Source organism: Mobula birostris, chromosome 8 (genome assembly GCF_030028105.1).
Source record: "Mobula birostris isolate sMobBir1 chromosome 8, sMobBir1.hap1, whole genome shotgun sequence".
In the NCBI taxonomy this organism is placed as follows: domain Eukaryota; kingdom Metazoa; phylum Chordata; class Chondrichthyes; order Myliobatiformes; family Myliobatidae; genus Mobula; species Mobula birostris.
The window spans coordinates 132790944-132817619 of record NC_092377.1 but is presented as its reverse complement, the minus strand read 5'-3'; the positions used below and the strand labels follow the sequence as shown (position 1 = coordinate 132817619).

The 26676-nt window shown below is 44.3% G+C and overlaps 1 protein-coding gene across 1 annotated transcript in view; it reads right to left on the bottom strand.

The window, feature by feature from the left end:
* Positions 1–26676, bottom strand: part of LOC140202063 (uncharacterized) — a 381219-nt gene that overhangs the window by 20835 nt on the left and 333708 nt on the right. Inside the window, 1 exon segment of the mRNA XM_072266920.1 lies at positions 26419–26592. Coding sequence (XP_072123021.1) covers positions 26419–26592 — 174 coding nt within the window.

The following is a 26676-nucleotide window of genomic DNA, read 5'->3' as shown; positions in this document are numbered from 1 at the left end:
GCAGATGCAGCGGAGACGGAGGAATTGCGAGAAGGGGATGGCGTTTTTGCAAGAGACAGGGTGAGAAGAGGAATAGTCCAGATAGCTGTGAGAGTCAGTAGGCTTATAGTGGACATCAGTGGATAAGCTGTCTCCAGAGACAGAAAGATCTAGAAAGGGGAAGGAGGTGTCAGAAATGGACCAGGTAAACTTGAGGGCAGGGTGAAAGTTGGAGGCAATGTTAATAAAGTCAACGAGCTCTGCATGCGTGCAGGAAGCAGCACCAATGCAGTCGTCGATGTAGCGAAGGAAAAGTGGGGGACAAGTACCAGAATAGGCACGGAACATAGATTGTTCCACAAAACCAACAAAAAGGCAGGCATAGCTAGGACCCATATGGGTGCCCATAGCTACACCTTTAGTTTGGAGGAAGTGGGAGGAGCCAAAGGAGAAATTATTAAAAGTAAGGACTAATTCCGCTAGACGGAGCAGAGTGGTGGTAGAGGGGAACTGATTACGTCTGGAATCCAAACTTCTGCCACCTCCAACGGGATCCCACCACTAAACACATCTTTCCTTCCCCCCCCCCCCCTGCTTTCTGCAGGGATTGCTCCCTACGCGACTCCCTTGTCCATTCGTCCCCCCCATCCCTCTCCACTGATCTCCCTCCTGGCACTTATCCGTGTAAGCGGAACAAGTGCTACACATGCCCTTACACTTCCTCCCTTACCACCATTCAGGGCCCCAAACAGTCCTTCCAGGTGAGGCGACACTTCACCTGTGAGTCGGCTGGGGTGATATACTGCATCCGGTGCTCTCGATGTGGCCTCTTATATATTGGCGAGACCCGACGCAGACTGGGAGACCGCTTTGCTGAACACCTACGCTCTGTCCGCCAGAGAAAGCAGGATCTCCCAGTGGCCACACATTTTAATTCCACATCCCATTCCCATTCTGACATGTCTATCCACGGCCTCCTCTACTGTAAAGATGAAGCCACACTCAGGTTGGAGGAACAACACCTTATATTCAGTCTGGGTAGCCTCCAACCTGATGGCATGAACATCGACTTCTCTAACTTCCGCTAATGCCCCACCTCCCCCTCGTACCCCATCTGTTACTTATTTTTATGCACACATTCTTTCTCTCACTCTCCTTTTTCTCCCTCTGTCCCTCTGAATATACCCCTTGCCCATCCTCTGGGTTCCCCCGCCACCCCCCCCTTGTCTTTCTTCCCGGACCTCCTGTCCCATGATCCTCTTGTATCCCTTTTGCCAATCACCTGTCCAGCTCCTGGCTCCATCCCTCCCCCTCCTGTCTTCTCCTATCATTTTGGATCTCCCCCTCCCCCTCCCACTTTCAAATCTCTTACTCACTCTTCCTTCAGTTAGTCCTGACGAAGGGTCTCGGCCTGAAACGTTGACTGCACCTCTTCCTAGAGATGCTGCCTGGCCTGCTGCGTTCACCAGCAACTTTGATGTGTGTTGCTTAAATTTACAGCATCTGCAGAATTCCTGTTGTTTACAGTTTGGAAAAGCAGATTGGGGTAAGTTCCAGAAGTTGAGTGAAGAAGCATTGACAAAGATTGTTATTTCTGGAAATGTAGATGAATTAAACAATCAGGTGACTTCAGCAATTATTATGGCAGCAGAAGGATCTGTACCCAGGAGTAAAAATAGGATGAATAGGAAACTGGTACCATGGTGGACAGAGGAATGTTGTCAGGCTGTGAAAAACAGAAAAAGATCATTCAGGCTAGTTAAAAGAACCCATAATATGCAGCATTTGGTTCAATATAAGAAAGCACAGACAGTGGTGAGAAGAACTATATGTCAAGTTAAAAGGGCAAGTTGGAGGAGTTTTTGCAACAAAATAGGAAGAACAACACCCGTGGGAGAGGTATGGGGAATGATGATGGGGATGGGAATGGGAATATCCAGTAATGATATCTGAGGAGGAAACGGCAGTCTCCAGTAGGGATAAGGCTGAGATCATGGCCAAGTCATTTGTACAGATACACAGTTCAGAAAATTTGTCTGAAGAAGGGAGAAGGAGAAGGAAAAGAACAATGAGTCAATACCCAGGTGTGTTAAACAGGAGGGAAGGAACAGATGATATAATTGATGATCCATTTACGTTAGCAGAAATAGTGAAAGCAATAAAGAGATCAAGACGAACCTCCCCAGGGAAAGATCTGATATGCCCTGTGATGCTAAAAAATATAGAAGAAGGAGCGCTCTTGAAGTTGCTGCATTTTTATAACAGAGTGTGGGAGCAGGGAAGATTACCAAGTGCATGGAAAGAAGCAGTAGTAATTCCAATAAGAAGCCTAACAAGGATCCATCAAAACCCACTAGCTACAGACCAATAGTATTAACATCAAATATATGTAAGATAATGGAAAGGATGATAACAGAAAGGTTGTCGTATGAGCTTGAGATGAGGGGAATGCTGGCAAGTTATCAGAGTGGTTTTAGAAAGGGAAGGAATTCCATGGATTCGGTGATAAGGTTAGAGACTCAAATAAGGAAGGCCCAGGCAAATAAAGAATCGGTAGTTGCAGTGCTTTTTTTGGCATTGAAAAAGCCTATGATGTGATGTGGAAGGAAGGATTATTAATTAAACTGCACAAGATGGGGGTTGGTGGGAGAGTTTTTAATTGGATTAAAGATTTTTTGTTTTGTAGAAAAATTCAAGTTCGGATTGGATCAGAATTATCAAAACAGTCGTAGTGGGAAATGGCACACTTCAAGGTAGTGTGATTAACCCATTACTTTTCATCATTATGATCAATGATGTCTTCACAAAGATACCAGTGGATATAGGTAGGTCACTGTTTGCGGATGATGGGGCCTTGTGGAAAGGAGGCAGGAACATGGAGCATATAATCAGGAAACTACAGGAAGCAATTGATGAAGTGGTAGAGTGGGGTTATGATTGGGGATGTAGATTTTCAGTAGAAAAAACTCAAACTGTATTTTTTTTACCTGGAAAATAATTGAGGTAGGGAAGAAGTTAAGGATGTATGGGATTGAATTAGAAAGGGTTAGATCATTTAAATTTCTGGGAGTTATATTTGATTCATGATTAACGTGGGCAGACCATATCAGGAAAGTTGAGGAGAAATGTGAAAAAATAATAAATGTGATGAGATGTTTGACTGGTAGGGAATGGGGAGCAAGTTGTTCAGCGTTGAAGAGAATGTATGTGGCTTTAGTGAGATCTGTGTTGGACTATGGAAATATAGCATATGGATCAGCAGCTAGGTCTCTTATAAGGAAACTGGATGTGATTCGGGCTCAGGCTTTGAGGGTGTGGAGTGGGGCTTTTAAAACGTCGCCAATGTCAGCCCTACAGGTAGAAATGGGAGTAGTGCCTTTGGAACAAAGAAGGATGCAACTGATGGCAAACTACTGGGCTAACTTGCAGGGGCACAATGATTCTCACCCTGCTAAAGGAGTGTTGCAGGAGTGCTGGGAAAATGGGAGGTTTCAGAGGGATACCTTTAGTCAGGTAGGGAATGATATTGCGAAAGAATGTGGAGTGTTTGGATAAGTCCTTCAGTAGTTTATCTGGTTGTAGCTCCATGGAAGCTTGTATGGCCTGACATAGACTGGCATTTGTTAGAGGTAAAAAGGAAAGAAAGATATAAAACTGATTTGATAAATGCATTTCACTGTCATGTGATGGAAAAGTATAGTGATTATACTCACATTTATACGGATGGTGCGAAGGAACCTTAAACAGGAGTGACAGGGTTTGGGGTGACTATACCAGCAAAAGAAATTGGAATCAGCAGAAGAACATCTAATAAGTTAGGGATGTTTACAGTGGAGATGCTGGCAGTGTTGGTTGTGTTGCAATGGGTGCAGAAAGCCAGACAAGCCAAAGCATTGATATGCTCAGATTCATCCTCAGTTCTAGCAAGTTTAAGGTTTTTTCTCACAAACAGTCGGCAAGATGTACTTTATGAAGTCCTTCAGTTAGTTGCAAGAATTGCAAATCGGGGAGGTCAGGTAAAATTTCTATGGGTTCCAGCACATGTAGGGGTGAAGGGGAATGAGAGGGTGGATGAGTTGGCAAAGAGGGCGTTAAAGAAAGAAAACATAGAAATGCACATTAGTTTCAGTAAAGCAGAGGTTAAGTGTGTAATCTGGGAAAAAATCAACCAGATGTGGCAAGAAAGATGGGACAGGGAGGGGAAAGGGAGGCATTTATATCAAATACAAAAGAGTGTTGCAGGTACGAGAGTAGGTAGTGGAAACAGAAAAGAGGAAATTGTGGACTAGGTTAAGGCTGGGACACTGTGCATTAAACAGAACATTGAAAATGATAGGAAAACACCAGACAGGATTGTGTGAGGAATGTCAGGAAGAGGAGTTAGTAGAACATGTAGTTCTGAGTTGCAGAAAGTATGGGATACAGAGAGAGATGATGAGAATTAAACTAAGGGAATTGGGGGTGCAGGAATTCACATTAAAAGGGTTGCTGGGCATGGGTGAGAGAGCACAGGTTAGGGTATTTTTAGCTTTCTTAGGGGGTACAGGGGTTTTTTAAGGATATGACGGATAAACAGGAATAGGGTACTAGGATGGCCAAAGATGGGAGGATAAAGTATAGGTTAGGGTGTGTGTGTGTGTGTGTGTGTGAGAGAGAGAGAGAGAGAGAGAGATTGGGTGAAGGGATTTAGAATGTACGTCTATTGCACATTCTGGAGCAGAAGGTGGCGGTAATGCACCATTAAGCTGGGTGCCAACCGCCGTAAAAAAAGACACAGACAGACAGATGAAGAAGTCGGATTTAGTTTATACGTTTTGATAAAGTCCAGACATTCTGTTATGCCTGAAAGTCTGTTGGTTCATCAATAAATTAAGGAAAATGTTATGATATGTGAGCTATTTTTGCAAATGGATCAAAATATAGTTAATCTGGGAATGTTGTGGCTGTTTCAGTGCCCGAATTACAGGAAACAATAAAGAAATGACTTAGTAATTATTAAACACTATATCTAGCAGAACTGGTTGACATCATGTTAGGCTTACAGAGGCTGATGGAAGTTTGTCCATGTAAAGTTGTAACATTCGGATTCCTTTTTCAGTTTTGAAGAGTTGAAACAGCAGTAGGTCAGATTTACTGTTGGAAGCTCATCAAAGGTTAGTTCGTGTCCAAATGATCGGTTTGCATGTTTTCTTTTTCTTAAGGGTCACTGAACATAGAGTTGTTGAGAGGTTTTGAGCGGGTTGCTTGTTTAGTTGAAAGGCTGTAAAAAGATCAGCGGTGGATATAGACCTTCCACTTAGCAAATCAGAAGCTAAGGGGTTGGTAGGGTTAAGAATTAAGGGGTTATGGCAGAACTTGTGGGATAATGAGCATAAGGGGAGAGACCTTTACAAAATACATGAAACTTGAGTTCATTAGAAAGTGGGATGAAATGAGAAGGGATGAGTTATTTTGACATGACTTATAATGGCTTAATTATTCCTTGTACTGTATCTTGTTTGTAAACATTCTGGGCTATGTAGGTATTATCATGAAACAGTTGAATATATTATTACAGTGTCAAGCATATGGTTGAAAGAAATCAAATGCAGGCTTCATAATCTTTTGGGTTGATAGTTTTCATTTAAAACTTTTGCTAAGTTATGGGAGTGGATTTAATTGACGGAATTCCCTTTCACTACTTGCAATCTATAGGGCTTTTTAGAGTAATTTAGCTTTAATTTGGAAAAAAAGTAGTAAGGGTTTTTTCCCAGTTGTCCACTCCATACCCCAATCCAGTTTGTGGCGATAATGCACCTTTAAGTTGGACTGCCAACTGCCATTAAAAGTCAGAAGTAGAGGAAGATGGATGGCGAGGCATTGGAGTTGAAGATTCTTTCTCAGTTTGCTCGTTGTCCTGAGGTATCAGATGGCTCACAGGCAAGTTGAATCACAGAATCAGATGGTTGTTGGGATGTTTTTGCATGCACCCTGTGTTCTGGACGCTACTGCTGCTAATTTTCAAGTCGAGTGAAATTTATTGTCATTTAACTCCATACATGTACATCACATATGTCATGTGTCGAGAAACAAGACACTGTTTCTTCGAACTAGGGTGTAAAGCACAAAACACACGATAGGTTAGGAGGTTAGGATAATACCTACAGTTAAATAACAAAGTGAAGTGTATTAATATTAAATATTATAAGGTAAGGAGTAGATTAACCAGTGACAGTTTGAACACCATGCGGCTGGTATAGTAGTCTCCTGCCTGATGTGGTAGAAAGTCAAAGAGGATGCTGGATGATGGTTGGGATCCTTGATAATACTAAGCTACCTACATCTGCAGTGCTCCAGATAAGTGTCCCCGATGGATGGTAGGGAGACAGATATGATCCTCACAATCCTTTCCAGGGACTTCAGGTCAGATGCTCGACTGCTCCCATTACCAGACAGAGATGCAACCTGTCAGGATGCTCTCAATGGTGCTTCTATAATACCCTGTTCAGATGGAGGGGAGTGGGAGCCTTGCTTGACTCAATTTTAGGAAGTGGAGGTGCTGCTGTGGCTTTTTGTTCAGGGAGGTGATATTGAGGGACCAGGTGAGGTCGTCTGCGATGTGAATTCCCATGAACTTGCTGCACTTACCTCTCTATGGAGGATCCATGTATTCACAGAGGAGGATGGTTTGTCTACACCTTCCTAAAGTCCACAATGACTTCCTCTGTCTTCTCCACGTTCAGGTTTAGGTTGTTCTTCTCACACCAATCCAACAGCTGCTCCACTTTCTCTCGACACACCGTCTCGTCATTCGTCTTGATAAGATGTCATGTCATCTGCAAACATGCTGACACGGTTTGAGCTGGATCTGTGACACAGCTGCGTCAGCAGTGTGAACAGCAGTGGCCTTGGGGAGTGCCAGTGCAGAGGAGAGTAGTTGCTGCCCACACAGACTGACTGTGGCCTTACTATGATGTCCAGTATACAATTGCAGAGGGAGGTGTTGAGAACCAGCCAGGACAGTTTTCCCACCAGTTTCTGGGGCATGATGGTATTGAATGCCAAACTGAAGTCTATTAATAGTAGTCTGGCCAATGAGACCCCGTTTTCCAGGTGAGACAGAACAGAGTGGAGGACAGAGGCGATGGCATCAACAGTGGATTGATTTCAGTGATGAATGCACTGGAAAGAATCCGGTGTTTCCAGGAGAAAGGCTTTAATGTGCTCCATGAAAAGCCACTCAAAGCCTTTCATATTGGTTGAAGTTAATGCCACCAGACGATAGTCACTTAAACAGGTTACTGTTGCCTTCTTTGAGACTGGAAGCTTTGAAAACCAAAGAGACAATGGATTGTTCCAGAGAGATGTTAAATATATTCTTTTTGTCTGTTCACGTTTGTGTGCACAGCCTTGCCTGTGGAGAATCAGTGGGCGTTGCTGTCTGCCACTCGCTGTCACTGGGATCTTTCAGTTAAGGGACCCGTGGCATTCTTTGCTTTAGTTACAGCCAATTTTCCTCAGTTGCCAACTTCCAGCTGCATTCTTTTGTGCAAAGATCCACGCTCAGTGCATGAGATCACATGCAACGTTTTGCACAGTAACATTTATCGCATCTGCATATTGTTGACATTAAACAACCTGATTTTCTCAACAGAGTGAGTTTTGATCTCACACATTGTGGAAAAATGAGGTTTGAGTGGACGTGAGGTGGGGGGATGGCATTCCACAGCAGTTGTTCAAACAGTTTGCTTGTTAACCTTGCATCGATCTTAAATGTAAGCTGCATGAGTAAGCGAGAGCCTTTCTATCTTGGGACCTGGTTCCAATTCAGGTACACTTTGACCTGTGTAGCAGGAGCAATTCCAGATCACTCTGTTGCCCATATTTTCTGAAGGATCGCAGGACCATCAGTTTCAATATCAGGTAGGGAATGCATCTCTGACTCGAACATTAACTCTGTTCAACGTTCCAGCATTTGCTTGTTTTTAAACTTTTTAATCATTCCACTGGTGATATTGTGGAGAGGGTTGCAGGGATTTGGGCCTCATTGAGGAATTTCAAGTGAAACATTCCAATACAGGATGGTGTGCATCTCGGAGCAGTCCCAGTATTCCCTGCTCCCTTTTCCATTTGATGGTGGAATCCATGGATTTGGGAGGTGGAGTTGATGTGGCCAATCTGAGTAACTGCACTAAAGTTTGTAAATTATGCACTCTGAGGCTACTTTATGCATGTGGTGGAGGAACTGAATTATTCTGTGACTAGTGGGCACCCAACAAGTGGTCCACTTTCACCTGGCAGATGTCAGGCTCTTTCACATTCTGGAGCTGCACTGATTTCGGCAATCGGAGCAAAATTCATTGTACAAAAGAGATCTGCAGATGCTGGAAACCAAGTAACACACAAATTGCTGGAGGAACTCAGCAGGCCAGGCTGCATCTATGGGGAAAAAAAACTACAGTTGACATTTCAGGCCAAGACCCTTCATCAGGACTGGGGGAAAAAAAAGATGAGTACTAGTAAGAAAATGGGAGGCGGGGAGGAAGAACCACAAGGTGATAAGTGCAATGGGAGGTGGGAGAGAGGTGAAGTAAAGAGTTGGGAAGTAGATTGGTGAAAGAGATAGAGGGTTGGAGAGGGGCCAGTCTAATAGGAGAAGGCAGGAGTCCATGGAAGAAAGAGAAGGCAGAGGAGTAGCTGAAGGAAATACTTGGCAGGTCAGGTGAGAGAGGGAAATGGGAATGGGGAATGGTGAACGAGAGAGTGTGGAGTTGGGTGGACATTACCGGAAGTTGGAGAAATCTGTTCATGCAATCAGGTTGGAGGTTACCCAGACAGAATATAAGGTGTGGCTCCTCCAACCTGCATGTGGCATCAGCTTGACAGTAGAGGAGGCCATGGACTGACATGTCGGAATGGAAAGTGGAATTAAAATGGGTAGACACTGGGAGATCCCGCTTTTTCTGGAGGACGGAGCATAAGTGTTTGGTGAAGCGGTCTCCCAATCTGCATAACGTCTACCGACTCCATCTTCCTCTCACCCCACTTTCACTGAATACCCCAATCTGCCCCTTTCCCCCCTCTGATTGCAGCTCTTATCTGTGCTGGGTCTTCACCATCCTCTTCCCCTTTCTGAGAGTGAACATTCTGTCCTCAGTAAGGCTTCACCTTTGTCCCCCTGCACCAACACCTCAGTGAGTTCCACGCCCACCATGATGCGGAGTTCTTGTACCGTTGCCTCCGTCTCCGGGCCTACTTCTTTGGCAAGGTCGCTCCACCCCACACCGATGACCTCTTCTCCCATCTTCAACCCTCCTCCTCTTCCAGGACACCCCGCAGTGGTCTTCTGCCTGCTCTAGATCCTTTCATTGCAATCTTGTGATGGGACATCAACTGTCTCGACTTCACCACTCCTCTTTCCAATTCCAACTTCACTCCTTCTGAATGCACTACTCCCTACTCTCCCTATGCTGATCCTAGCCTCACTATTAATCCCGCAGATAAAGGGTGTGCTATAGTAGTCTGGCAGACTGACCTCTACCTTGCTGAGGCCCAGCGACAACTGTCAGACACCTCCCTTTACTTATCCCTCGAACAGGACCCCACTAAGGAGCACCAGGTCATTGTCTCCAACACCATCACCAATATAAATAACTTTAGGGATCTCCCAGCCGCTGCCACCAACACTCATAGTTTCTTCAACCGGCACCACCGATTTGTACCTCCTACCCAAGAACAACAAAACTGCCTGTCCAGGTAGATCCAGGTTTCTGTTTGCTCCTGCCCCACTGAACTTACGAAGGGTGATTGATAAGCTCGTGGCCTAAGATAGAATGAGTCAATTTTAGAAAACCTAGCACATTTATTTTTCAACAAGTCCCCTCCTACATTTACAAACTTATTCCAGCTGTCATGGTGCATACAGATCTTGGACCTCCAGAAAGTGTCCACAGCAGGGGTGATTGATAAGTTCGTGGCCTAAGGTAGAAGGAGATGAGTTATATACCTCTCATTACATGCACATGCAGTTCAACTCTTTCAGTGATGATGCAGAAAGTTTGAAGTTAATAAGTCATCTCCCTCTACCTTAGGCCATGAACTTATCACCCCTGCTGTGGACACTTTCCGGAGATCCAAGATCCGTATGCTCCACGACCACTGGACTAAGTATGTAAATGTAGGAGGGGACCATGTTGAAAAACAAATGTCATAGTAGTCATAGTCATACTTTATTGATCCCAAGGGAAATTGGTTTTCATTACAGTTGCACCATAAATAATTAAATAGTAATATGTAAATTATGCCAGGAAATAAGTCCAGGACCAGCCTATTGGCTCAGGGTGTCTGACCCTCCAAGGGAGGAGTTGTAAAGTTTGATGGCCACAGGCAGGAATGACTTCCTATGACCCTCAGTGTTGCATCGCGGTGGAATGAGTCTCTGGCTGAATGTACTCCTGTGCCCAACCAGTACATTATGTAGTGGATGGGAGACATTGTCCAAGATGGCATGCAACTTGGACAGCATCCTCTTTTCAGACACCACCGTCAGAGAGTCCAGTTCCATCCCCACAACATCACTGGCCTTACGAATGAGTTTGTTGATTCTGTTGGTGTCTGCTACCCTCAGCCTGCTGCCCCAGCACACAACAGCAAACATGATAGCACTGGCCACCACAGACTCGTAGAGCATCCTCAGCATCGTCCGACAGATGTTAAAGGACCTCAGTCTCCGGAGGAAATACAGATGACTCTGACCCTTCTTGTAGACAGCCTCAGTGTTCTTTGACCAGTCCAGTTTATTGTCAATTCATATCCCCAGGTATTTGTAATCCTCCACCATGTCCACACTGACCCCCCTGGATGGAAACACATGCTAGATTTTCTAAAATTGACTCCTTCTACCTTAGGCCACAAACTTATCAATCACCCCTCATATCGACATATCTCAACCCAGTTTTATCCCTTCAGGTTTCCTGTCCCCAAGCATCTTATTTTCACTGTGGGTGGCCAGTCCCTATACACCTCCACTCATCCACCAGGAAGGCCTTAAAGCTTGCCATTTTTATCTGAACACCAGACCCAACCAGTTGTCCTTCACCCCCACTCTCCTCCATCTGGCAGAACTTGTCCTCACTCTTAATCATTACTCCTTCAGCTATTCCCACTTCCTTTAGACTAGTGGTCACCAACCTTTTTAAGCCCAAGATCACCTACCTCAACCTTAGTGAAAGGCAAGATCTACCTAGTAAATTGTTTAGAGAAAATACAGCTCAGATTGTACTTCCAATTTGGGGCCTTTTATTTGGGCTAAATGTATTTGAATTACATAAAATACTTTTGTCAAACTTTCAAATTAGTTCAAACAAGAAAACACTGTTACTGGCATATCAAACAGGCCATAGCTGTCTTTCGTTAAGAATATTACAATACTTCACACCCTTAATTCTAAGTTTCATTATTTAGTTTTATTTCAACACGAAAAATAAATGAATAAAAATTGACTGTTGCACTCAGTGTGATGACTGGGGCTGAATACTTTCTGCTAGTTCCCTGAAATTTGGCTCATAACTACAGACAGCCAGTCTGAGACAGTCTGTGAGGTGTCTGTCAGTAAGAGGGCTCCTGTACTTAGATTTAATAATTTTTATCTGTGAAAATGCAATTTCACACAGATAAGTTGACCCGAAGTAGGCACTGACTTTTAGTACACATGCTGTGAGATGAGGAAACTTCTCCCTGCTGACAAGCCCCCAAAAGTCCCCATCCCCTGATCTTGCTTTAAGCTTGATGTCATTTTGCAAACCAATTATTTCCATTTCAGAATCACTTGGCACACCAAATACTTGCTGGAGTTTGGCTGCTATCTGTTCGATATCGATCGGCAGAAATGGGTTTGAAATAAATGCAGCAATATCTTTCATGACGTTTAACTCCCCAAAACGCCAATCGAACTCTATTGCCAGTTTGTCTCAGTGAGCACAGTACTGCTCAGGGCGAAAAACATTTTTTTCCGTGATGGCTGGTAACACTTTTTCCAAGTTGAGAAAGTATGTCAGCCTCCCTTTCTTTAAATTTGAAATCCAAACATTGAGCTTGGCCTTAAACGCATTTACTGTGCTTATCATGTGGGTTAGGTGTTGGTCTTTTCCCATGAGCTCGTTAGTAAGTGCGTTTAATTTAGCCGTTATGTCTGTCAGAAACACTAAATCCAGTAGCTACGCATCATCTGACAGCTCCTCGTGCTCCTCGTTTCTTGTTGACAGGAAAGTCTTTATCTCAGGCAGCAAGTCAAGAAATCATTGCAGCACTTTGCCGCGACTCAACCACCGAACTTCAGCATGAAGAATTATGTCTCCGTAAGCGGCATTGAGCTCATCCAATAACGCCTTGAATAAGTGGTGCTGAAGTGCTTTTGCTCGAATCAAGTTTATCAGTTTGACCACCCGTGTCATTACATGAGAAAAGTCCACAACCTTCCCAGCCAAGGCCTGCTGATGAATCACACAGTGATAATCTAGGAAGCTGGGAAAATCAGGGTCATTACGGCACAGTGCTATAAAACCAACGCGCACACCACGCATTGCTGGGGTCCCATCAGTAGTAATTGCCACCAGTTTATGAATGGGGATGTCATTTTGACGGATATATTTTTTAAACTCATTGTAAATATCCTCACCTCTCGTTCTCTCCTTTAATTGCAAAAGTGTCAGGAAGTCCTCCTTTGTTGTAAAGTCCTGGAAAGCCATTCTGACAAATACAACAAGCTGAGCTGTTTGCATTACATCCAGGGATTCATCGAACTGCAGTGAAAATTATTCACAGAGTGACAAGTCCTTTAACACTTGTCGATCCACATCCTCTGACAGTGATTCTACCCTCCGTGTTACTGTTGCAGGGCCAAGCAGTATATTATGTGTTGTGGTTGTGATGTCGCTTTTGTTTTTAAAGTCATTAAAAACAGTCTCTGCGGTAATGACCATTGCTTCCTTGAATAAATCGCCATCTGTAAAAGGCTTCTTGTGTTTAGCCAAAAGGTGACTTACACAAAATGATGCTTCAATAACAGCCTTATTTTGAGCAGCATGTTTTGTGAAAAAGGATTGCTGGGCCTTCAACCCCGATTTCAGCTCCTCAACTTTCCTGGCACAAATTGCACTCTTTGGGGGGTAGGTGCCTTTAAATTTCTGGTGGTTGGTGTTGTGGGGCCGCTCCAGATTCCCTCTTCTAGACAGTGCTTGTGTTTAGTGGCACAACATACATACACACTTGTCTTTCACCAAGGTAAATAGAAATTCCTCTTCCCATTCTGGATGGAAGTTGTACGTTTTCGCCGCCTTTCGTGGAGCCTCCAACATGCTAGCTAGCTACCTTGCAGGATATCACGAGTGAGTGCCGTATATTGATGTTTGCGACAGTCAGTACTCTTATCTAATCTAATTGGTCACTTTGATGCAGCACAAGCTACGCTGAAAATGTGGTGGATGGCGGGAGAGCTATACACACATGCACACTGGGCAGAAAGTACGGAACTAAAACCCCGCAACCCGGAACCAATCTCTCTTTACAAATAGTTTTTAATAGCGAAAATGTTGCTATATTACCATTATCCTAATTAGTATTACTTATTTTTATAATGCTCACATTACAACCGTATTTGTGTATTTATTTTTCATTTTTTCGGAATCGACTGGGAAAGTCTCCAAGATCGACCAGTCGATCGCGATCGAGGGGTTGGCGACCCCTACTTTAGACTAAAGGTGTCACCATGGGCACTCACATGGGTCCCAGCTATGCCTGCCATTTTGTTGACTATGTGAACAGTCCATGTTGCAAACCCATGCTGGTATCGCTCATCAACCTTCCCTATGCTACATTGACAACCGCATGGTGCTGATTCCTGCACCCATGTGGAGATCGTCAACTTCATCAACTTTGTCTCCAACTTCCATCCTATCTGCAAATTTACCTGGTCCATTTCCAATACCTCCATTCTCCCCCCCCCCCACCCGCCTTTCTACTGATATCTATTATAAACCTACTGATTCTCATAGCTACCTGGACGATACCTCTTCCCAACCTGTTACTTGTAAAAATGCCAACCCTTTTTCTCAATTCCTCCTTCTCCACCCCATCTGCTCTCAAGATGAGGCTTTTCATTCCAGAATAAGGGAGATATCCACCTCCTTCAAAGAAACAGGCTTCCCTTCTTCCACCATCAACTATGCCCTCACCGTATCTCTTCCATTCATGCATGTCTGCCTTCACCCCATCCTCCTGCCACCCTATTAGAGATAGTGTTCCTCTTGTCCTCATCTACCACTCCATCAGCATCTGCGTCCAGCACACAATTCTCCATAACTTCTACCATCTCCAACAGGATCCCACCACCAAGCACACCTTTCCTTCCCACGATCCCACTTTCTGCTTTCCGCAGGGATCGCTCCCTATGTGACTCCCTTATCCATTCATCCCTCCCCACTGATCTCCCTCCTGGCACTTAGTCTTGCAAGCGAAACAAGTGCTACATCTGCCCCTACACCTCCTCCCTCACTACCATTCAGGGCTCCAAACAGTCCTTCCAGGTGAGGTGACAATTAACCTGTGAGTCTTTTGGGGTTATCTACTATATCTGGTGCTCCCAGTGTGGTACCTGTATGTCACTGAGACCGGACTTAGTATGGGAGACCACTTTGCTGAGCACCTAAGCTCCATCTGCCAGAAAAAGTGTGATCTCTCAGTGACCACCCATTTTAATTCCACTTCGCATTCCCGTTCGGACCTGTCAGTTCATGGTCTCCTCCACTCGGGTTGGATTTCTCGAACCTCCAGTAATGTCCTCGGTTGGTCCTTCACCATTCTCCATTGTCATTTCCCTCTCTCGACATACCTCCTTTCCTGCCTATCACCTCGCTCTGCTCCTCCCCATTTTCTTTCTTCCATGGCCTTCTGTCCTCATTTATTTACTAAACTGTTGTCTTCCATCTACATTGGAAGAATTGAAGATTAGTTGCAGCTGTTCATGGTAGTGAAAGTAGTCATATTATGTAAAAGCCATAGGGTTATAAACTAGTTCCCATGTTCTCATGAACAAATTTTCACTAGGTTTGCTGAATCATAAAATACAGTCCCACATGCAATGTAGGTTTCAAGTGTCCATAACATCCTTCCCTTTGTATTCTTTGCCTTGGCTAATGCAGGCAAATATTCCAAAATTTCAGCATCCTGTCTACCTGTGCTGCCAATCTGAGGCATCTCTGAATCTGTATATCAATGTCCTTCTGTTCTTCAGTGCTTCCTAACCCTAACATTCATTATATCTTGCCTTCATCAAACCTTCCAAAGTGCATCTCCTTGCATTTAACAGACTAACATCTATTTGCCATTGTTGCTAGAGTCATGTGTTAATCAGGTTTCTTTCTCACATTGACCAGTTAATATTGACAGAGTTTTCTCAGGCATGTGAAACTCACCCCACATTTATAAAATATCTGCTTACTGGTATGGAGAAAGATGTCCTGATTTTATAAATACCCTCTGGTGAGGCATTGAATGGTCCATGTTCATAATTACACACTTGAGGCTAGGATTGTTCTCCTAATTATTGTCGACATGATTCAGGGTGTATGATATACCTTTCATTGAAATCTGTCAGGGATGCCTTGGATCCGGCCCATGGTACTTTCAAGGGTGAATTTGAGCTGCTAGAAGTCTTGGTGCATATTGGTACCAATAACATTGGTAGACGAGGAGAGGAGGTCCTGAAGAGATATTTCAGGGAGCTAGGCAGAAAGTTGAAAAAGAATGGACCTCCAGGGTAGTAATCTCTGATTGCTGCCTGTGCAACACACCAGTGAGTGTAAGAATAGGATCATTTGGCAGGTGAATATGTAGCTGAGGAACTGGTGCAAGGATGACTTCCCTTGGTTCAGATATATGGATCATTAGAAATTCTTATGGGAAAGTATGACTTGTACAAAAGGGATGGGTTAGACCAGAACGAAAAGGGGTCCAATGTTTTTGTGAGCAAGGTTGGTAGAGTTGTTCGGTAGTGTTTAAACTAATTTGGCAATGGGCTGGGTGTCAAAGTGATAGTGCTGAGGATGAGGTAGTAGTTTACAAAGGTAAGGTGCAAAGAGACTTCTAGCAAGCAGAGGCTGATGATAGGGCAGAATTGCAGTCAACAGGATGAGTTGCAATCTAAAAGGTCGACATAATCAAAAAATGTGAATACCATACGGAAGGTGTTATATCTGAATGTGCACTCTATACAGTATGCAGAATAAGGTAGATGAATGTGTAGCACAGTGACAAATTGGCATGCGTGATGTTGTAGGCATCACTGAATCATGGCTGAAATAAGATTATAAATGGGAGCTTAACGTTCAAGAATACATATTGTATCGAAAGGACAGTCTGTCAGGTAAATAGGGTGGGTGACTCTGTTGGTTGAAAATTAAATCATATCATTAGAAACTGATGATATAGGGTTGGAAGGTGTTGAGTCATTGTGGGTAGAGCTAATGAACTGAAAGGGTAAAAAGACCCTGATGGGAATTACTGTATATACAGACCCCTAAAGAGTAGTAAGGGTGTGGTCTAAAATTACAATGGGTGATAGAAAATGCACGCCCAGAGGACAATGTTACAATAGTCATGGACGATTTCAATATGGAAGTAGATTGGGAAAATCAGCTTGGTGCGGAATCCGAAGAGGGGGAATTTCTAGAATGCCTATGGGATGGCTTTTTGAAGTAGTTCATGGTTGAGGCCACTAGGGGATCAGCTATTCTGGATTGCATGCTGTGCAGTGAACCTGTATTGAGTTTAAGGGGAAAAAATCTGTTGGGGCAAGTGATCATAACATGAAGGAATTCACCCTGAAATTTAAGAGAAGCTAAAGTCAGATGAATCAATATTACAGTGGAGTAAAGGGAATTACAGATGCATGGAAGAGAAGTTGGCCAAAATTGATTGGGAGGGGAAAACACTGGCAGGGATGAAGGCAGAGCAGCAGTGGTTGAAATTACTGAAAGAATTCGGAAGGCACAGGTTATACGAGGGGTGATTGATAAGTTTGTGGCCTAAGGTAGAAGGAGTCAATTTTAGAAAACCTAGCGCATTTATTTTTCAACATAGTCCACTCCTACATTTACACACTTAGTCCAGCTGCTGTGGAGCATACGGATCCCTTGTTTGTAGAAGTCAGCCTCTTGGATCTCCTAAAAGTGGTCCACAGCATGGGTGATTGATAAGTTCATGACCTAAGTTAGACGGAGATGAGTTATTAACTTCAAACTTTCTGCATAATCACTCAAAGATTTGAACTACACGTGCATGTAATGAGAGCTGTATCATTAGTGGAACTGTTTTCTTGTTGTTTGGTGTGGACTCGGGCAAAGAAGCTGCTTCTGTTCTGCATTTCATTATGACACTAGTCAGCACCACCCTCCCGAACCATCATGCCCCACCATTCCAGGACTGAGAAGCTCACGAAGTACTCCACAATCACTTCATCCAACCCCAGAGTCTTGTCTCGCGATAGATTGTGGAGGGCACCAGACAATGTGTATTTCTGTATTTTTCCCCATTATGGGCAGAACAGTTTCCGATATGTACGGGAATGTCCTTCCAAGAAAATTAATGTTACTGAAACAAATGCAAATATAAAACAATCATTTGAAACTAAGTAGTTTTTGATCATGAACATTGCAATACAGTATATCACTGGTCAACATCCAGGAGAAGGAATTTTCTCAAGTTTGAAACAATCTCAACTAAAATTACTAGATATAAGAGGCAGTTAGCGTAAAAAATTGTTGAGACACAAGGCTGCTCACATGTAAATGAGAGAATCTCAGTGAGTCAGCTGCTGCTATGGAAGTAAATGAGCAACCAGCATCTCCAATCAACATTCCTCAGGAAAACGCAACAAAAAATGTTCAAATGCTTAAGACGATCTTAAAGTGTTCCTAATGTGTCTTAATGTTTTAATATATCTGTCATGAAACAGTGAGTTACAGATTATTATTAAGATTAAAACTGAAAGGCAAGACCAATCAAAATTTTGGAAAGCACCTACATTCTCTGCACTCTGAATATCTTGAGCTACTCATTGCATGTCATTTCATTTCCCCACCCCATCACCCATTCCCATTTCCACACTGACCTATCTGTCCTTTGCTGCTCCACTGCCACTGTGTAGCCAAAAACAAACTGGAAGTACAGCAGCTTGCATTCAGCTTATGGAGACTGCATTCCACTCTTCGATACACTGGCTATCTTGGCACTTCACTCAGCCCTGATGTTGGGTCTTCACCCAAAATATCGACCACCCCTTTGCCTCCAATGATGCTGTGTGACTACTGACTTCTTCCAGTTGTTTATTTTCATAATATTTATCAACCATTTTAAATGAGTGAGAGAGACAAGTTCAACAGGCTCCTCTCTCGAGTAACACACAAAATGCTGGAGGAACTTAGCAGGGCCGGCAGCAAATACGGAAAAGAGTAAACAGTCAATGTTTCGGGCTGAGACCCTTCTTCAGGACTGAGAGGAAGGGGTGAGATGCCTGAATTAAAAGTGGGGGAGGAGAAAGAGGCTAACTGGAAGGTGATAGGTGAAGCCAGATGGGTGAGAAAGGTCAAGGGCAGAAGAAAGAATGTGATAGCAGGGCAGAGTGGACAATCGTAGAAAGGGAAGGGGAGGGGACCTAGGGCAGGTGACAAGAAGTACATGGGGAATGGAGGAGAGGGGGACGATTTTCCATTCAGCGGAAGGAGAAATCGATATTCATGTCTTCAAGTTGGGGGGTACCCAGATAGAGTATAAGGTATTGCCCCTCCCCCCACCCTGGATCGACTGGTAGGAACAGGGATGGAAATCGTAATTAAAATGTTTGGCCACCGGGAAGTCCCGCTTATGGCAGATGGTGCAGAGGTGCTCGATGAAGCAGTCCCTCAATTTTTGATGGGTCTCACCAATGTAGAGGGTGCACCAGACACAATAGGTGACCCCAGCGATTTGCAGGTGAAGTGTACTTAATTTATACTTCATTGTTGCCAAACAATTGATACCAGAGTGTACAATCATCACAGCAATATCTGATTCTGCGCTTTGCGCTCCCTGGAGTACAAATCGATAGTAAGTATTAAAAATTTAAATTATAAATCATAAATAGAAAAGGGTAAGTAAGGTAGTGCAAAAATAAACCGAGAGGCAGGTCCAGATATTTGGAGGGTATGGCTCAGATCTGGGTCAGGATCCATTCAGCAGTCTTATCACACTTGGAAAGAAGCTGTTCCCAAATCTGGTTGTACGAGTCTTCAAGCTCCTGGGTCTTCTCCCGGAGGGAAGAGGGACGAAAAGTGTGTATGCTGGGTGGGCCGTGACCTTGATTATCCTGTCAGCACTGCTCTGACAGCGTGCGGTGTAAAGTGAGTCCAAGGACGAAAGATTGGTTTGTGTGATGTGCCGGGGTAAGTTCATGATCTTCTGCAGCTTCTTCCGGTCTTGGACAGGACAACTTTCATACCAGGTTGACTTCTATACCAAGTATTGACTCACCTGAAGGATTGTTTGGGGCCCTGAATGCAGGTGAGGGAGGAGGTGTAGGGGCAGGTGTAGCACTTGGGCCACTTGTATAGATAAATGCCTGGAGGGAGATTAGTGGAGATGGACGAATGGACAAGGGAATCACGGAGGGAGTGACCCCTGCAGAGAGTGGAGGGAGGTGTAGAGGTAAAGATATGTTTAGTGGTGGCGTTCCTTGAGGATGATGGATGTTGCAGAGGATAGTGTTCGATGTGGAGGCTGATGGGGTAGCAGGTAAGGACAAGAGGAACTCTATCACTATTACAATAGTGGGAAGTGGTGAGTGCACATGTATGGGAGATGGAGGAGATGTGATTAAGGGAACCATCAATAGTAGAAGGAGGGAAACCCCGTACTTTGAAGAAAGAGGACATCTCAGATGTCCTGGAATGGAAAATTGCATCCTACAATCAGATATTTTGGAGGTGAAGAAATTGAGAGAGGGGAACAGCATTTTTACAGGAGATATGTTGGGAAGAGGTATAGTTGAGATAACTATGCGAATCAGTAGGATTATAAAAGGTGTCGGCTGATAGTTTATCTACAGAGAGAGAAACTCTGGAGAGAGAGGGAGGTATCAGAGATGGCCGAAGTTGACTTATGGCAGGATGGAAGTTCGAGGTAAAGCTGATGAAATTGACAAGTTCGCCTTGGGGGCATGAAGATGCACCAATGCAGTCCTCACTAGAGTATCTCCACCCTGCAGAGGTTGTTTGATTAGCTTCTGAACCAACCTGCACAACTTTAATCACACAATGATCCCATTTTACTTCCATTCATTAAATGGAACTTATTAGCATTAGACATGAAATTGTAAGGGTTGATTGAAACAGGAAACATCCTCTCCCAATCAACCTTTACATATTCCTGTCTAATTCCACCAAAACTGGTAGATATGACAGTGAAGGAAATATCTGCTGTGCTTCCCTTCATCAGTCACAGGAGTCAGTTCTTTCAACCCAACTCATCCATGCACACTGTGTAGCCCCAGAGTGAAGTCCCATCTGCCTGTGTTTGTCACATAGCCCTCTAAACCCTTCCTATTCATGTAATTAAATTAAGATGGATTTTAAATGTTGTTAATGAAGTATTATTTCTGTTTGCTTATTCCAGATATGCATGAAGAAGCTGTCCTGATGTCCCTTGTAGACCTCTCACCCGATCTTAAATTTATGTTCTCTTTCAAACACCTCTGAATAGGAAACAGGACGTTCACTCTCTCCAGATCCCCTCAATCTTCTACATTGCAGGAACTAATGTAGTAAACTATGCAGCTTCTCCCTGTGACCCAGGCCCCAGCTCCAATCCAGGTGATAGCTATAGTTGTACTGTGGAGAGCATTCTGACAGGCTGCATCACTGTCTGCTATGGAGGGGCTACTGCACAGGACCAAAAGAAGCTGCAGAAGGTTGTAAATCTAGTCAGCTCCATCTTGAGCACTAGCCTACAGTACAAAATACACAGGACATCATTGGGGAGTGGTGTCTCAGAAAGGCAGCGTACATTATTAAAGACCTCCAGCACCCAGAGCATGCCCTTTTCTCACTGTTACCATCAGGTAGGAGATAAAGAAGCCTGACGGCGCACACTCAGCGATTCCGGAACAGCTTCTTCTCCTCTGCCATCCGATTCCTGAATGGACATTGAAACTCACTTTTTAAAATATACAGTATTTCTGTTTTTGCATATTTTTAAAAGAGCTATTCTATATACGTAATTGATTTACTTGTTTATTTATTATGTTTTATATTATTATTATTTTTTTCTCTGCTAGATTATGTATTGCATTGAACTGCTGCTAAGTTAATAAATTTCACGTCATATGCCGGTGATAATAAACCTGGATCTGATTCTGGTGGATCTTGGGTAAGGGTTGAAATGGGCAGTGTGGGGTTGGGGAACTTAGCGGATGGAAGTTGTAGAGGAGAGATCAACAGAGGTTACACGCGTAGTAACGATGCAGGAGTCTGTAGCCTGACTTTTCTCAGTTGCGCTTGAGTCTAATTTTTCTGATTTTTCTCAGTAGGGACTTGGCATTTGGCAAGGGGATGAGAAACTGTGTGATTGGGTTGACAACGGAGCATGTGGTATTCAAGCAGATACACAGTGTAGTGAGTGTTTGGAAGGACAGGCAGATGATAGGGCAAAATTGCTGTCACTGGGATGAGTTGCAGTGTAACGGGGACAAAATCAAAAGGGTAATAAATACAGAACTAAAAGTGTTATATTTCAGTGTACTTAACATACAGAAGAAGGTGGTTGATCCTGTAGTTCACTCAGGGAATGGCGGGTATGATGTTGTGGGCATCAATGAATCATGGTTGATAGAGAATTATAATTGGGAGCTTAACATCCAGGGATCACAATATATTGAAAGTACAAGCAGAAGGGCTCAGAGTCAGAGAAAAGTACAGCACAGTATCAAGCCCTTCAGCCCATCTAGTCCTTACTGAAACCTTTTAAACTGCCTACTCCCATCAATGTCCACTGGAACCATAGCCCTCAATACTCCTTCCATCCAAACTTTGCTTAAACATTGAAATTGAACTTACATGCACCACATGTGATGGCAGTTCATTCCACACTCTCACGACTCTCAGAGTGCAGGAGTTTTCCCTCAATGTTCCCCTTACACTTTTCACTTTCCATGCTTAATCCATGACCTCTGCTTATAGTCCCACCTAACCTCAATGGTCACAGTCTGATGGTATTGACACTATCTATACCCTTCATAATTTTGAATATCTCCATCAAATCTCCCCTCAGTCTTCTACCTTCTCAGGAATAAATTCTACATGAGAGCCCAATGATCCAAGAATTGTATGTTTTTCCTCCTACACCAATTCCTTAGCTATGTGTTGAACTGTATAATCTTATTTCTATCCTCACTAGCATGTGGCACTAATAGTAATCCTTCTGCAGAACCTTTCCACTCTTCCTCCCTACATAGACCCTACAACAACCTCCGGCTATTCCCCCTCCCATTTAAGAATGCTGAAGTCTCAATCAGAGATATTCCAGAGCATTGCCCCAGGAGGCGACATACCATCTAAGATTCTCATTCTCGTCCACAGGACCTCCTTTCTGTACCCCTAACTAATGAATCCCCAATCACTACAGCTTACCTCTGCTACCCACTTCCCTTCTGAAGCACAGAGACAAAATATGTACCAGAGACCTGTCCGCTGTGACTTTCTTCTGCTAGGTCATTCATTCCCTCCAACAGTATCCAAAATTGTATAACTGTTGTCAACGGGGTGGCCACAGGGACACTCTGCACTTGCTGTTTAATTCCTTTGCCCTCCCAACTGTCACCTAGTTTAGGGTGTCCTGCACCTTAGATGTAACTACCTCTTCATTTGTCCTATCTATCACCTTCTCAGGGTAGCATAGCTCTGTTGCTAAACAATGCAATCAAATTCTTAGAAAGGGGTGACATAGATTGGAACGTGTAGAATTGTTTTGGGTAGAGTTAAATATAACAAAGGTAAAAAGGCTCCAAGGGTAGTCATAGCCAAAGAGTGGTAGTGGGGACAAGCTCCCACTGCTAAACAAATGCTTTTCTTGGCCTGCTTCTCAAACAGCCTCTGACAACCAAGTCCAACTCCTGGCCTTCACGCGTGGCATAGTTCTTATGCCTGGTGGAGCTGTTCTCACTGACAGGAGAAGGGGCAAAGGCGGACCACTGGTGCCTTAAAACCAGTTGCTCCAGGCAGATGGGGCTTGTTAACCATGGATGGTAGCTCATCGAGGAGAGGGAAACTCCAATTTCAAACCTCCGCTGTCTTGCGGCTGTACCCGCTCACGGGAAAGGCTTTAGGAGTAAACCCAGAGGAAAAGTCCGGAGTCGGAGTCCCGAAGGCGGCTGACTGCTGTACCCAGCACCGGCACGGCAACTCCTGCGATGCTGCTGGCACCAAACCGTACCGACCTCCGTCGTTCCTTTGGACCAATCATCAGCATAGAGAGGGGGGTCCCACTGCATGGGCAACAGACAGATCTCCATATCAACTCTGCCCTGGCTTGCGCCCTGGAGAAGCCACTTCCAGTGATTGACAGAGGTGCAGTACCCATGGTGGACCACGAGCGATGGAGGCCACACAAAAGGACCATATACAGGCCTCCAAACAGTAGCCAGGATATGGGCTACAAAGTTACAATGGGAGATAGAAAAATAACGTCCAAAGGGCAATGTTATGATAGTCATAGGAGATTTCAATATGCAGACAGATCGGAAAAATCAGATTTTGGATCTCGAGAAAGAGAATTTGTAGAACGCAAATGGGTTTGGCATTTTAGAGCAGCTTGAGCCCAGTGGGGGATCAGTGCTTTCTGATTGGGTGTTGTGTTATGAACTGGATTTGATGTGGGAGCTTAAGGTAAAGGAACTCTGAGGAAGCAACAATTACAATATGATAGAATTCACCCTGAAATTTGAGAGGAAGAAGTTAAAGTCAAATGTATAAGTATTGCAGTGGTGAAAAGGGAATCACAGAGGCATATGAGAGGAGCTGGCTAAACTTAATTGGAAGAGGACACTAACAAGAATTACTGCAGAGCAGCAATGACTGGAGTTTCTAGAAGCAAGATACAAAAATAGATATGGGACAACTGGACATTGATGCTGGAGACAGTAATGGGAGACAAGGAAATGGAAGAAGAACTGAACTGCTACTTTTTAATCAGTCTTCTACATGGAAGACACTAGCTGCATGCCAAAAGTTCAAGAGGATCATGGGGCAGATATGAGTGCAGTTGCTATTACTATGGAGAGTGTGCTTTGGAATCTGAAGATAGATAAGTCATCCAGACAAGATGGTCTACACCCCAGGGTTCTGAAAAATTAGCTGAAGAGACTGTGAAGGCACTGGTGATGATCTTCCAAGAATCAATTGATTCTGGCATGATTCCGGAGGAATGAAAATTGCATAAGTCTTTCAACTCTTCATGTGAGAGAGACAGAGGAAAGGAAATTATATGCCAGTGTGGCACATAATAAAATAGGCATGGTTACTTTAAGGAAACTCATACCTGACAAATCTAAGGGAATACTTTGAGGAAATAACAAGCAGGATAGAGAAAGGAGAATGGGTAGATGTGTACTCAGATTTTCAGCAGGCCTTTCACATGGTGCTGCACATGAAGCTGCTAAATGAGATAAGAGCCCATGGTATTGGCAGCATAGATAGAGCATTGGCTGATTGGCAAAGGAAAGGGTGGGAACAAACTACACCTTTTCTAATTCAGCAGGTTAGGCAGCATCCGTGGAAAAGATCGGTTGACGTTTCGGGCTGGAACCCTTCGTCAGGACTGTAGGGGGAAGGGGCAGAGGCCCTACAAAGAAGTGGGGGGAGGGTGGGAAGGAGAAGGCTGGTAGTTTCCAGGTGAAGAACCAGTAAGGGGAAAGATAAAGGGGTGGGGGAAGGGAGGCAGGGAGGTGATAGGCAGGAAAGCTGAAGAAAGAATAGGGTAAAACACAATGGGTAGTAGAAGGAGGCGGAACCAAGAGAGATGAGGTAGGCAGCTGGGGATTCAGGACCCCAAACAGTACTTCCAAGTGAGGCAACACTTCACTTGTGAGTCTGTTGGGGTCATCTATTGCATCCGGTGCTCCTGGTGCGGCCTCCTCTAAATCAGTGAAACCCAACACAGATTGGGGACCGCTTCATCGAGCGCCTCCGCTTCGTCCGCCAAAACAGACAGGATCTCCCAGTAGCCACCCACTTCAACTCTGCCTCCCACTCCCATTCAGATATGTCCATACTTGGCCTCCTCTACTGCTATGATGAGGCTAAACTCAGGTTGGAGGAGCAACACCTCATATACCGTCTATGTAGTCTCCAGCCCCTTGGTATGAACATAGAATTCTCCAACTTCCGGTAATTCCCTCCCCCCCTCCCTTCCCCTATCCTGATGTCTCTCTGCCCCCTCCCCCAGCTGCCTACCTCATCCCTCTTGGTTCCACCTCCTTCTACTACCCGTTGTGTTTTCCCCTATTCTTTCTTCACCTTTCCTGCCTATCACCTCCCTGCCTCCCTTTCCCCACCCTTTTATCTTTCCCCTTACTGGTTCTTCACCTGTAACCTACCAGCCTTATCCTTCCCACCCTCCCCCAACCTTCTTTATAGGGGCTCTGCCCCTTCCCCCTACGGTCCTGAAGAAGGGTTTCGGCCCAAAACGTCGACCAATCTTTTCCACGCATGCTGCCTGACCTGCTGAGTTCCTCCGGCGTGTTGTGAGTGTTGCTTTGACCCTAGCATCTGCAGATTATTTTGTGTTTACCTTTTCTAATTGGTGCTGGTAACTAGTGGTGTGACTGCAGGGGCTAGTGTTGGGACTGCTTCTTTTCATGGTGCATTTCAATGATTTAAATGACAGAGTTGATGGCTTTTAGGCCAAGTTTGTGCACAATACGAAGACGGGTGGACGTGTAGGTTATGTTGAGGAAGCAGGGAGTTTGCAGAAGTATTTATACAGATTAGAATAATGGGTAAAGAAGTGGCAGATGAAAGTTTCAGGAAGTGTATGGTCATGCACTTTAGTAGAAGGAATAAAAGTGTTGACTATTTTCTAAACTGGTAGTAAATGCAAATGATACCATTCACTTTGAGAGGACTTGAATACAAAAAGAAGCATACAATGCTTCAGGGCTTCATAAAGCAGTTTCAGGCCCCGTATTAAAGAACGGGGGTGCTGATGATGGAGAGCGTTCAAAGGTTCACGAACATGATTCCAGCATTAAAGATTTGTCATATGAGGAACTTTTACTGGCTCTGGGCCTCTACCTTCAGAGGAAGGGAGGAGAAATGGATTATTCCTGGTGGTGGTGGTGGTGGAGGGGGGAAGTTCTTACGGCAGAAATAAACTCACCGATGGAAGAACTCGGCATTATGGGGTGTGCAGAGCTCATTGAGAATTTGGGTACAGGAGGACAAAGAGCTTTTTGCCTCACGGTAGGTAAGGTCAGAGCCGACAGTAAAGACGTAACAGAGGTTGGCAACAGGGCCAGTGAAGTGAAAGGTGTTGGGGCTGGGTTCAGCGAAGCTTGAGAGATTGGAGCAGGAGTCAGCAAAAGGGTAAGAGCTTACAGCTGGAGTCGATGTCGGAAACAGGTTCAGGGAAGAGTAG